The sequence below is a fragment of the Bactrocera oleae genome, chromosome 6 (genome assembly GCF_042242935.1).
Source record: "Bactrocera oleae isolate idBacOlea1 chromosome 6, idBacOlea1, whole genome shotgun sequence".
Taxonomy (NCBI): domain Eukaryota; kingdom Metazoa; phylum Arthropoda; class Insecta; order Diptera; family Tephritidae; genus Bactrocera; species Bactrocera oleae.
This window is the reverse complement of record NC_091540.1, coordinates 36,979,658-36,992,035: the sequence shown is the minus strand read 5'-3', so window position 1 is coordinate 36,992,035 and position 12,378 is coordinate 36,979,658. Positions and strand designations below refer to the sequence as shown.

The following is a 12,378-nucleotide window of genomic DNA, read 5'->3' as shown; positions in this document are numbered from 1 at the left end:
TGAGCCGATTACAAATTTGTTGAGGCGGCTAATGCCAATTTCGGCTATGTCTCCTGGTTCGCCAAAGTTGTGAGTGCCTGGATGTTTCCACTTCATCTTCTTCCATACAACTTTGATTGGAGTTTTAACTTTATAACATGAATGCCTATTGGACAATGTCCAGTAAGAATTCCTAAGATAGTGGAAAGATGAACTTTTCTAAGGGCAAGTAGCTCAGTAGATCTCTTACGTGATACTCTAGGCTAGAAGGATTTCGTAATAGCGCAGAAGCTGGTCGTCAATCAACGCCTGCTAAGTGCACGCGAGGTCAATAGGTCCAGTGCTACGATCAATAACTTACTTCCAACACTATTATTATGAACTGATTCAGTAAATCTTATAAATTGTTAAAAGCTTTTTTGAAATTTGGATTATAGCCACGCCTATCTACATTATTGCGCTATTAGGGTGGGATGCTAGAATTGTTATAACTCTGTAATATGACATTAATACAATACCAAACGCGAAATTTTATAAGAGGAGCTTAAAAGAAATTGATAATGCTTTATTGAGATTTTAAGCTTAGTTATCATGGTTTAGTCACGTTTCAATTTTGCTTGGTTTATAAATTTTATTTTAAAGTTGCTTCTAGTTATTAGAGTTAGATCTTTTTGTATTAATATGATAATATGGTTGCAGAATTATGCTTCAATAATATTTCCACAACAATTCATAAACATTTTTTACATACTTAATTGTATAATTAATGCAACAAATCTATTCGGCTTACAGAGTTTATATAATAGCATTTGTATAACGGTTAATTCCATTCCACCTACTTACTTAAGCTCAATGCAAACTGTTGTTGCCTGGAGATGACAGTGGACGTATGCTGCTAACACATTCTGCAAGTTTGCTATCCTGATGGAATTGTATAAGCACTAACTCATATGTCACTATAGTTCCAGCAACCTAATAACATTGAAAACACAATAACAGAAGAAGTAGAAGACAAGAAAACCAGAAAACCGGGAAAGCAGACTATAAATGATTAAGCTCGAAAATGGTAAATTGATACTCGTGTATATCGAAAGGGAGGTCAAATTGAAGAAAGACAGCAAAAAGCGTGTAAACTTAAATCAGAAAACAGATTGCACAAAAAAGAAGTAAAGTTCATCACACAACAAAGAAAAATTGTGGAAAGACTAATAATCCTCACGTCGTGCAGTACGGGCCACGTAAGTCATGGGCAGGAACAAAGCGTGAGTGAAAGTAAGTAGTAATGAATAGGCAATCGAAGAAATGCCAGTGCACGTGGCTGCCCAGGAACAAACGACCGGATAGCAAGGCTGTACGGTACTTACGCTCAGCACCAATTTCCGTGTGAGATAAAAGAATTTCATGCCACTTAATGCAACCAAATCGGTGCTTATATCCTCCGAGAAACGTTTCACCTCAGTGCACCAGGACTCTTTCGGCACGCAGCGTAGCACTCGCAACGGCTTCCGTGACTCATCATTGATGCTAGCCGAGTACAGTGATACGGCCAAGGTACGGCCGATAAGAAAGAAGAACGAGAAGTAAAAGTACGCGGCATGAGCAAGCGATGGCATTTGGCTACAATGAGAGAAAAACAGACGAGACGAAAATTGCCGGCTATTATTCACCAGGCGAACTAAATTATATACCATTATCGATGCGTAAACTCACTTAAGACTACGCAGCAGTTGCACACAAATGAAATACAAATTATTTGAGAAGGATACCATCGTGATGAGCGAAATGGCGCCGTCAATGCGTGTACAAAGCTCACACAAGTTCCGGTATTGTTTGCGGCGCGTCGCCCAGTAGAGCTCAGGCATACGCTGTTTCGTCGGTCAGAATGCAATAGAAAGCAATTAAAAGTGTAAGGTGATATTTGAAAGTATGGTATGTACGTAATATAAGCTCACCATGCCCTTGAACTTGAATAAATTATCGTTGAGCTGCTTAAATTTCGCTGCCAATCCTATGCTAACAATCATCACAAAAACATCCATGTAATTCCAGATGAAGGTGCAGAGTATGTTTTGCACTTTGCCCCAAATAGCTAGTGATACGGAGTAGGGGAAAATTAAAAATATGTGCTGATTGGTCAGAATAAAAAAGTTTTTGATCGGGTCCTCGGTCTGGGGACAATAGTTAGTATAGTGTATGTTGGATAAGATATTCAGCAAGTGTTCGCCTGAAAATAAAAAGATACATATAAAGAAAATTACATAGGAGCACATTTGAATGAAGCCATTTCGACAAAATAGCCCAATTTAACTAGAAACTTAGAAATCTTTAAAATATTGGCTCACAACCTTCTACCTTCCTAGGTGGATTGGTATCGCGAATGAGCGGTTGCCCAATAGAAAAAAACGATTTGTGAGATAACCTAATAAAATAAATTAAAAACGTAATTTGTGTTGTAGTCAAAAACGGATGAAATCTGTCTATGATTTTCCTATGATGACTAACAGAATATAAAGCTATTTAAAAATTTAACAGTGAGTTCAAATGCGAAGCGCGTGCAGAGGTAATACTTTTCTGCAAACCCTATTTTGAGGTAGCTTAAAGCATAGTGACTATAACTTCGTCTGTTACCGCTGTGTAACGAGGTTGTTAATATAACCGAAGTTGGTAAGACAGCCACAAGGCAACTTCTTTTAAGATCCCATCTCAAGAAACTAGATAAAGTGATGTCAGTATGCAGAACATACCCCGTGGATAACAATTCCTTACAATATTATAGATTGAGTTGAAAATAGTTCCATCGATTCCAATTTCTCAAAGAGGAAAAATTTCAAAAATACTTTAAATCAACCAGCTTGGTAAATGACGGTTACTTAGGTTAATGGAGCACAAGAAGCCCAATAACTGCTTGAGTGCGAGTATAATTGTTTTGTTAACCTAACTGTTCTTTGTAACATTTACAACTAATGAAGAAAGGTCTAGACTCTAGAGTTATGTATTATTTTCTGTCGAAAATATGTAACATGGGCCATATGGTTTCTGGAAACTGTGTTAATTGTTCCCATATATAATGATTCCTGTTATTCTTGGAGACTTTATACCTAATATGTCGGTCAGCGAATGTCATAGCTGTCATACAAACTGACCGATCATAATGAAGATAGAGATATTATTAAGGTAGACTGGTAACTTAGTTTGGAAAAATCGACCTTTTTTCAAAAGTACTATATATTCAGAATACAGTGTAAACATTTGAGAACGAAAATCGAATAGCTGACGAAGTTATACCACCTATACGTGAGTGTCTCATAGTATTTCGAAAGCGGAGAAGGACACAGCTTATCTTTCTAAAATTTCCAGAATGAGTCGCAGGTCAGAAAAAGTGACTAACAATGAGGTTTATAAAGAAGTTGAAGGTTTATTATATGCACCAGTGATAGACGACTCGTATGTAGTATGATTTAAATATATGATGAAATATAAATCTATTAAACATTCCATATTTAGTCTGTTGTTGAAAATTTAAACGCGTTTTTCTCGAAACAACGTTCTTACGGTTAATAAACAATTTTCTATCCAACCGATTGGGATGATTTGAATATGTTATTCTACTCAACAATAGCTCACGCAGGAACTTGGATCATTTTTTATCGCTAACTTTCCATTTTACAGTCCGATTTCTACTAAAAAAATTTATATTGTTTAAAAAATCCATCCAACTAGAATGACAAGCTCATACAACAATAATCTTTTTGATTTTTCTATTTCAGGTGTCCGCAAGCGACCAAATCACCGGGGCCACCTCCTTTTTTTTTGTTTTGAGATGCTCACTTCAGTGCTACGAAACAACAAATTTCAAAACCAAAAACATAAAAATATTTTTTTGTCCATTCTGAGATACTAGTAATAATATATATCATAATTAATATCATTGAATTTTATTTTTTTCAAATAAAATATTTCCAAAAAGGTATTAAAAAAATGTATGTCACCAGACTACTACCTTAAATAACCTTAATTCGACTTGAAGGTTGTTAATATCAACGGGGCTAAAAAGAACTAACTTTTTCCATTGGATGCGAACCGTTGACCGCTTACGTTTTGTGATCAAGTTAGACATATAGTTGCTATAAGAAATGCTCCTGTAAAGGATATTATAGCTTCGGTTCACCCGAAGTTAAAGTTGTTTCTTGTTTAACATAAAGTTTTGAAAAGTAATTCCGGGCTTTTTAGCCTTGAAAGCTGCGAAAGCATAAAATGTTAGGTAACTTAGTTTTTCCTTACTTGTTTTCTGTAACATCACTGAACCTCAAATAGAATTTATTGTTCAGTTCTTCACGAACTGAGACATACTTACTTGTCAGACTACTGATTGTAAGATGTGCACAGGTACATACATACTATGTCAGTATGTATGGTATCTCAAAGAAGTTCCAAATTCTTACAATTTCTTTAAACACTCAACACACATGAGCTCATTTCTTGTACTCTGTGTCCATGTCATATTAAATGATCATCCAACTTACCGAGTGACAACAGCATGGCCACAACTGTCACCATTTTAATCCTGTACGCCAGACGTCCTTTCTCCATTTGCGTTAAATACTCCGGCAAGTCGCACTCGATTTCGTACCAATCCAGCATCAATGCCGGCCATTTGCGCGCCAGTACGATGGCATTGATGCAAACCACAATAATGGACAGACGAAATATCAGCGGCTCTGCACAATTTCCAAATATAGGTATGTGAGTTAGCGAGCAAGCGACGATGTAGGCGAGCCAGGTCATACAATGAGCGTCGAACGAAGGACAATGAACGATTGAGGAATGATGCAGACATGACAGAGATAAATGTTTATATAATAAAGTTACCATGCAATTTCATTAAAGCAAAGTTGTATTTGTATTTTTCCTGTGTGACTTAAACAAAAAAACAAAAGAATGAAGAAAAACATTGAAATAATAGCCGTCTAAATGTCAAACGCAAAACTAAATTTATGTGCATACGACCACTTCACTGCCTCGGTCCTACACTCAGTGCGCTATGTGCAATTCTCTGCATTTATGCAGAGAAATTCGTGCGACTTACCAACACTGTTGAAGTTGATTGGTTTGTGAAGCATTTTGTTCATTGCAAATCCCAAATCAATTATTGTCGTTGTTATAAACAACAAACAGTATAAGGTCCGGATATTTGTCCATGAGAACGACAACTGCCGTGGGTGGGCCGCAATGACTCCCTTGACGGGCATTATAGCGAAGAACTCGGCGAAGAGCAGCACTTGTTGATCATCGGCGGGTGAATGAAAATGTCACAAAGAAAAATGTTGATTAGTGAAGGACAATGTGCAATTACTTATCAATATTGTTGTTGTTATGTTGGTGGTAAATGTGAAGAATCGATATGTGAAACTATGAACCACAGGCTTAATTATGTGTTACTTAAGAGTTTCTATGCACTACGACATATATGATATTGACTTCCACTTACACAAGGTTATCGGTGCTAAGGCAAAGAAATTGCATGAAGCAGTGGAAAAGAATAGTTCGATGCAAAGAATTTAATATAGAATGGGCGCTTACGGAATGTATATATTATAGCAAGTTATATTACTCCGTTTAATTCAAAGCTACTAAAGAAGTTACTTTATAAAACAATCTTTAGACAAGACTCTATCAAAATAGGACAAATAGTTAACAAATTAAGAGAGGTTAGCTGGGAATAGGAAATGGCATTGGTCTTCTTCGTCAACTTTAGTCAAATATTTTGCTCTCAAAGTGGGTGACACGTATGTTTCCGTATTTGTATAATTTTTGTGTCATATTTTATCATAAACATTAGATTGCAAAATTTAGGTATATCTTTCAGTATTTCAGCAGTTCTATATCATAGGAGAAATATTAGTTAAAGTTCGGTGACGTGATTTCGGGGATACAGCTAATTGGACACCACTTGTACAAATATATTGCGCCAAAAAATCATCTTGTTCTTAATAGTTTGCAAAAGTTTCTGTAAGCGATAATTGTTTTCGGTTATTATTATTGTTTCTTACCAAGTTTGTTCATCGGAATGGTCATATATAATATTATAAGTAGTGCCATAAGTTATGCAGTTGCCATACGAAAAGCAACACAGTTAAATTGCTCCAAAAACATGGTATTTGATGCACTAAACCATTTTCAAAACTACCATACAACCACCTCCCAATTAAGCGTGTGCAAACGCTATCCGTATAAGAGTGCTGATGACATCTAAGGGATATCTTTGATCAAGTTGATTCAGGCATATTGAAATGGTCTGTCGCTCGTCATTTGGTTGAGGCTAGTCTCCTTCGTCGCATTTCCCGGAAGAAACTACTTGTATTGGTGAATTCAAGTTAAAGAATGCGCTGCTCAGAGTTCACTAGACGACGTGTTGATTGGGAGCTCAATAAGTAGAAATATGTGGTCTAGAGAAGAGAAACAAAGACTAACCGACTTGGTCTAGATAGTAGAAATATGTAAGAGTTTACATTTGCACTGTCATCAAGCATGGCGACGGAAAAATTTTTGTGTAGAGATGCTTTATTTAATTGGTTTTGGTAACATCATACATTTACCTGTTATTTCGTAGTAGCAGATGTAAAAAAACAGAATTGAATCGTTTGGTGGGGTCTTTTAAGCATTTTCTGAGAATATTTTTAATAACATCAGAAAGTAGAGATTTCAAGAACTTGGGTTTTGTCTCAATTTTAAGTCAAAATAAGGTTTCCCCCTTAATATTTTAAATTAAAACAAGTAAGGAAGGGCTAAGTTCGGGTATACTTGAACATTTTATACTCTCGCAACATGAAAAGATCAAAGCCGGCGAAAGTTTTTTTTTCGAATTTCAATAATATATTTGACAGGTTAACTGATATTTTTGGTAAGAAGTTAGCAATAGGAACTGGCATCCACATATTCGGTATCTGACGGCATGAACAGTTTCGGTTCGATTTGAACAATTTCTTGCACATTTCAAAGGCATCATTAGTGCAAAGTTTTATCCGAATATATTCATAAGTGGTTGATATGAGTATTGGAAAGGAAAGAAATCAGATGGAATTTAAAATTGTATTATATGGAAAGTAGGCATGGTTTTGGTCTGATTTCGAATATTTTTGCACCGTAATGCAATAATCTCAGGATAATATTATGAGCTTAATTGAAATCGGTTGAGTAGGTCCCGGACCGTAAAACCGTTACATGGAGAGTGGCCATGATTTTAATCCGAATTCATCCATTTTCACAGAGTAAGTAGGGATGCTGAAAGTATTTGCCCTGAACGAATTTTTTTTTTAGAGTTGCCGCTACTTAGTGCAATACGTTGTACTAAATAACAGCCTTGTATCTTATGGTAGAGCTTAGTTACTATATAGGTTTTCGACTAATGGCATTTTTTAGGCGTAGCAATGGTCCGATTCCACCCATCTACAATACCAACCCTCCTTGGTTGCCAAGTTTCATCAAGATACCTCAATTTTTAATTAAGTTATTGTTTGAACGGACGGACAGACAGAATTCAACTCGTCTCGTCATTCTGATCATTTATATATACATATATACATACATAACTCCATACCTATCTCAATTAGTTTTAGGAATACTATCAACCGTTAGTATAAGAAAAAAATGTTTATACTAATTACAAAATTACTTTGTAGCAACATGTTGCAAGAGTATAAAAATTACAGTGTGTTTGGAATATAAGAAGGTAAGTTTACACCAAATTTCGTGAAAGAAATTTTATTTTTGTACAAGATAAAAATACAAAACCCAAAAACTTAGGTATTTGAATTTTTCGCGTAAATTTTGAGGTTATGTGAACAAGGAGTTAAAACAAAAGTTCGTAGATCTTTTCATTACCTACAACTTTGCCAAATTACTAGAACTCGTAGTTTTGCCGGAAATCGAGATAACCCGTTTTTAACCCTTAAATATAGATCCACGTCCCCCCTTTCTGTTCCCGACCTCAGATCGATCGTAAAATATTTTTCCTTTATTTTTTATTATTTTATCTTTCATTTTCAGCGGGTTTCAACCTACTGTGGATTTTTTTTAACTTTTTACTATTTTCAAAGACTTCTTTATTTATTCATTTTTGATATTACGACATATCATTACCATAAAAAGATACTCCCTGACTTTCAATAAGATAGAGTCAACCGAATGTTTGATAATATAAATATCAGGGCTGCTTCGTTTTATTGGACTTGCACTGCACCACGAACTAAACCGCCTTTGTTTTAAAATGGGATAACCGAACCGGAAACGACTCAAAAAAATGGTCGGTTCCATTCGAAATTAAAATCCGCAATAAGCATTTTTAAGTTAAATAATACACGACGTGCTTGAAAATTTAACCCTTATGCTACCACAAATATCTGGAATGCAACGCCATGAGATGTCAATTTTCACTGTAACTTGAAATAATCGCTTATGTAATCGCAGAGGGTTGGCATACTTTTAAAGTGATTATTTTGTAAATATTTTTGAAATGAGTGTGAAAGCTTTATTTTCGCAAAAATTACTATACAAGTGAGCGCATACTTTGCACCGACGTTCCAGGGAAGATAGTTGGCGAATTTTTGAAGAAGAAATTCCAGAAGCACTCTTCATTGACAGTCTACATTTTGTCATGCTACATGTGTATATGTATATTAGAATAACTATTGGTGTTTGAGATTTGAATATTGTTTAGGGTATAATCCTCCCTTTTAAATGTACATAAGCTACGCCTATCAGATAAATATCGCCTGATTGTAACGTTATTTAGTGTATCTATTGTTATTCGCATTCAGCTATATACATACATATAGGCATTTTAATGTATGTACATATGTACAGGTTGGGTCAAAAGTTGGTTGGTTTCACCAATAAATAGCACTACTAGCGCCATATTTTTTTTCTCTCTCTTTTTGGTACATCTGTCGCATGCAAAGTTACAAGTCATTCTCTTTGTTTGAAAGGTTTAAAAGTAAACGAAATGAACAATTGTTAGAAGTATATAAGTCCTCACCTTCAAATGCACCGTTGAATTTTGGACTGGTGAATTTAAGCGTGGTCGTACTAGGCTTGAAGACAATCCACACGCTAACAATTCAAGAACAACTGGATCGAAAACAAATTTCTCAGCATAGTTTGGACCGTTTTAAACAGAATAGAACCGATTTCTTGTGTCGTTTTATAACTACGGATGAGGCTTGGATATGCCTCAAAGAAACAAGAACTTTTACAGTGGACTAAGGCTGGTTGTTCAACTCCAAAGCAGGTGTAGTCACAAGGATCAGCAAAGAAGGTTATGACATTAGTTTTTTGAGATTCAAAAATAATTTTGTTAACTGATTATCTGCAGAAAGATAAAATAATCAACTCTGAATATTATTGCGAATTGCTTGAGCATCCAATGTATTCACCAGATTTGGCTCCCTGCGACTACTACCTCTTCAGAAACCTAAAACAATTCCTTCGTGGAAAGCGTGTTTTGTCGAATGAAGAAGCTATTACAGCCGTAGTCGGGTATTTTGCATAGCTTCCGGAAAGTCATTATAGGGATGGCATAAAATTATTGGACGATCAATGGAATAAGTGTATTGAATAAGTGTTAAGAAAGATTATATTGAATGAAAAAATAATGTTTTTGGTACGAATAAGTGTTAAGAAAGATTATATTGAATAAAAAACTATATTTCGTACCAAAAACATTATATTTTCATTTCTGGCGCAGAAATTTTTCAACCAACCTATATGCCAAAGACGCCGACTACCTACTGCGCGTGTGCACTCCACTAGCTTATGCTACATTCCTTGAACATAATAAGTTTACATATATATGTACATACACATGTTAAGTACAAGCGCATCTATTTGCACATTTGTAAACTGCATAGTCTATAGGAGTAAAGTGATTATTACTGTTCTTGTATATGTGCCTATTTGGCATATAATTGTCTGCTTTCACGGATTTTGGGTCAGTGCTAAAAATAAAGTCGTGAAGACAGTTGAGAAACCAACAAACGGATTTTCTTTTAATTTAATCTTATTCAAATGGTATCTTCCATGCTAGGTGTGGTAAATTTATTCAACGCTGAAAAGTTTGAATAAATATTTTACAGGAGGTTGATCTCAATTACGATTGAGTGGTTCGAACCACTGAAACGAAACGCATCGCTTTTTGTAGTGGTTTACAGCCCAGATAAACATATCTACAATGTTAGGTGTTCTTGCGGCTAAGCATAGAAGTGAAGTTGCTTCAAGCCGACTTGATCAGTCCTAAATCAACAATGAAGTCGTCTACACAATTATGATTGAAAAGATATAGCGCTTTCAGGTTAAAGTCAAGGTCCCTACTAATGTAGTTCTCAAAACCAATTGACTTCTCCACCCTGAACTATCTAGTATTCATGCGATTTCTTAGTACTAGGAGTTCAATCATTGACGGAACTCTTATCACCTGGGCCAAAATTTTTACCCTTATTGGTGTTGCCACATCAAATTTTAGAAAGTGAGGTATAAAACAATTGGTCTAGAAACTCCTACACCAAACAAATGCGGCAAAGCAGAGAGCTTTAATTTAAAGTTGTAGAATCTATTGTAGGTAAAGTGTTACATATATGATATTTTATTGACTCACCCTTACCGACAGCCTGATGGAAGCTGCCATCATGTAGAAAATCCTCCTTCACCGACTTAGCCAAAACTTCTGACATAATTTCGTAAATTTACAATCGCAATGGTGTTAATTAGTCACTTACTTGGTTGTTTGTCTATTTGTAGATGCAGCAGCTCCCTTTGAGCAACAAACTCCGTGCAGGTAAGTTTAATTAGGGTAGTTTTGTGGTTCGGTTTATGCGGTCCACATGTCGCGGCAACATTAGAGCCATTTTGGCTGCAAATTACGCTTAATTTATTATTAAAGTTTGACATACAGATAGACTACATATGTATAAAATATGGAGGCACATAAAATTGCTTCATTAATAATACAGTATTTTTGAAATTTGCTGTTAAAAGACACCAATCCGATTCACTCTATATACGTATATGTAAGTTTATGGATCCTTTTAACTCACTCCAACTATATTTCGAAGGATCACCGTTTAAAACATCACTTACACGCTTCATGTACCACTCACCTAAACCGACGTATGCCGCGTTCGCATTGTCGCCGCCACAATCGTCTATTCTTTCGTGCATCTTGTTGTTGTTGTACACGTAAGCGTGCATCCGCGGTAACGTTACCAATTTTCCAACCGATTTTAATTGCGAACTTCATAACATTACTTCACAAATAAGTTATTTTGGTGGAAATCGAAGTATAGTGTAGTTGTAAAATGCGGCTCGTTGTAGCGTGAATGGCGTGGCACAATCAACTGGCAGTGCTCCAAACCCAGTGCCCTGATTAGCAATATTTACTTGCAAGCCTGTACCTTCGAATATCACACGCGATCTATGCATGTATAATGTGTGTTGATTTGCTTTTGATTGTGACACCTGGCGCATTTCCCACAATCTGCATGCGAAGTAAATTTATCAGTGTCCAAACAATGAAATGTTGACTGAGCAATTTTCCAATGTTACCGAAATAATCGCAAGTAAGGAAGAAATAACTCAGGTCTAACCGAATATTTTATACTCTCGGATAATATTATAATTTTACTTGGTATCTTATCAATTATTTCATAGGTCTCGAACTCACCTCGTTTCATTACTATAACCCAAATGAGATATACAGTACAGGTTAAGAAAACATATAAAGTTCAAATCTTTGAAATATCACATATATTGACCAATATTAACGGTTTAAAGTCAGCTGGAAATGAAAAATTATATCGGACTGCATAACGTTTTAACATTACTTAAGTATACTGGGAAACATGTACATTTATGAAGATAACTCACTAACTCGCCGACATATTCGGCTTAAAGTCTACTAAATGGAATAACGAAAATCAATATATAAAATATATGGCAGCTGGGGTAATTTGCTGACCGATTTGACCCCTTTTTGTCACAAGAATTCACAGATATTTGCGGTATAAAGTCAGACATAGTCACTGAGACTTTGAAGACACAATTTGTGAAAGATTTTATTTCAATGTATATGGAAATTAGTCACATATTACGGGAATACAAAAATAATAAGCCCTTAAAGACGCAGTTTTAATAGTTTCAAAATTAGAATTTTATTCCGATTATAATCAGGGCTGTGAATATTTTAATTAAAGAATTTCCGGTATTTGGGTAAAAATTTAAAAACTATTTTTAATTAGGAATTTCGGGATTACAAAATAAAAATCAATTTAACTTAATTTTTTAATGCATTATGTGCAACCCTGATTATAATTAAATTGAATTTTTTTAAGTGGCTTATGGGATATGTAT

The 12,378-nt window shown here is 35.3% G+C and overlaps 2 protein-coding genes across 3 annotated transcripts in view; one reads left to right on the top strand and one right to left on the bottom strand.

The window, feature by feature from the left end:
- Window positions 1–3,853, top strand: part of CapaR (Capability receptor) — a 165,337-nt gene extending 161,484 nt beyond the window's left edge. The window contains exon 10 of the mRNA XM_070112021.1: window positions 3,747–3,853. The gene's annotated coding sequence lies outside the window, so the exon portion shown is untranslated. The remainder of the gene's footprint in view (window positions 1–3,746) is intronic.
- Gr64f (Gustatory receptor 64f) lies at window positions 524–11,502 on the bottom strand. 2 transcript variants are annotated; one of them, XM_036364167.2, is made up of 9 exons: window positions 11,130–11,502; window positions 10,749–10,882; window positions 10,628–10,696; window positions 5,066–5,257; window positions 4,503–4,697; window positions 1,932–2,203; window positions 1,690–1,844; window positions 1,344–1,596; window positions 524–951 (listed from the first exon to the last, which is right to left on the bottom strand). In XM_036364167.2, exons 1-9 carry the CDS (start codon window positions 11,267–11,269, stop codon window positions 829–831), a joined length of 1,533 nt encoding a protein of 510 aa, XP_036220060.1. In that variant the 5' UTR covers window positions 11,270–11,502; the 3' UTR covers window positions 524–828. The 2 variants fall into 2 exon arrangements, with proteins under 2 accessions (XP_036220060.1, XP_069968124.1); XM_070112023.1 differs by having other exon boundaries at window positions 877–1,596.
- Window positions 11,503–12,378: the final 876 nt, after the last annotated feature.

What these genes read in the sequence shown, in the direction of transcription:
- Gr64f (XM_070112023.1), bottom strand. Translation starts at nt 11,269, where the DNA reads ATGAAGTTCGCAATTAAAATCGGTTGGAAAATTGGTAACGTTACCGCG. An exon ending in GGCCATGCTGTTGTCACTCG is followed by an intron (nt 2,204 to 4,502) that starts GTAAGTTGGATG and finishes TTTTATTTTCAG; the next exon opens with GCGAACACTTGCTGAATATC. An exon ending in TATTCAAGTTCAAGGGCATG is followed by an intron (nt 1,845 to 1,931) that starts GTGAGCTTATAT and finishes CCGACGAAACAG; the next exon opens with CGTATGCCTGAGCTCTACTG.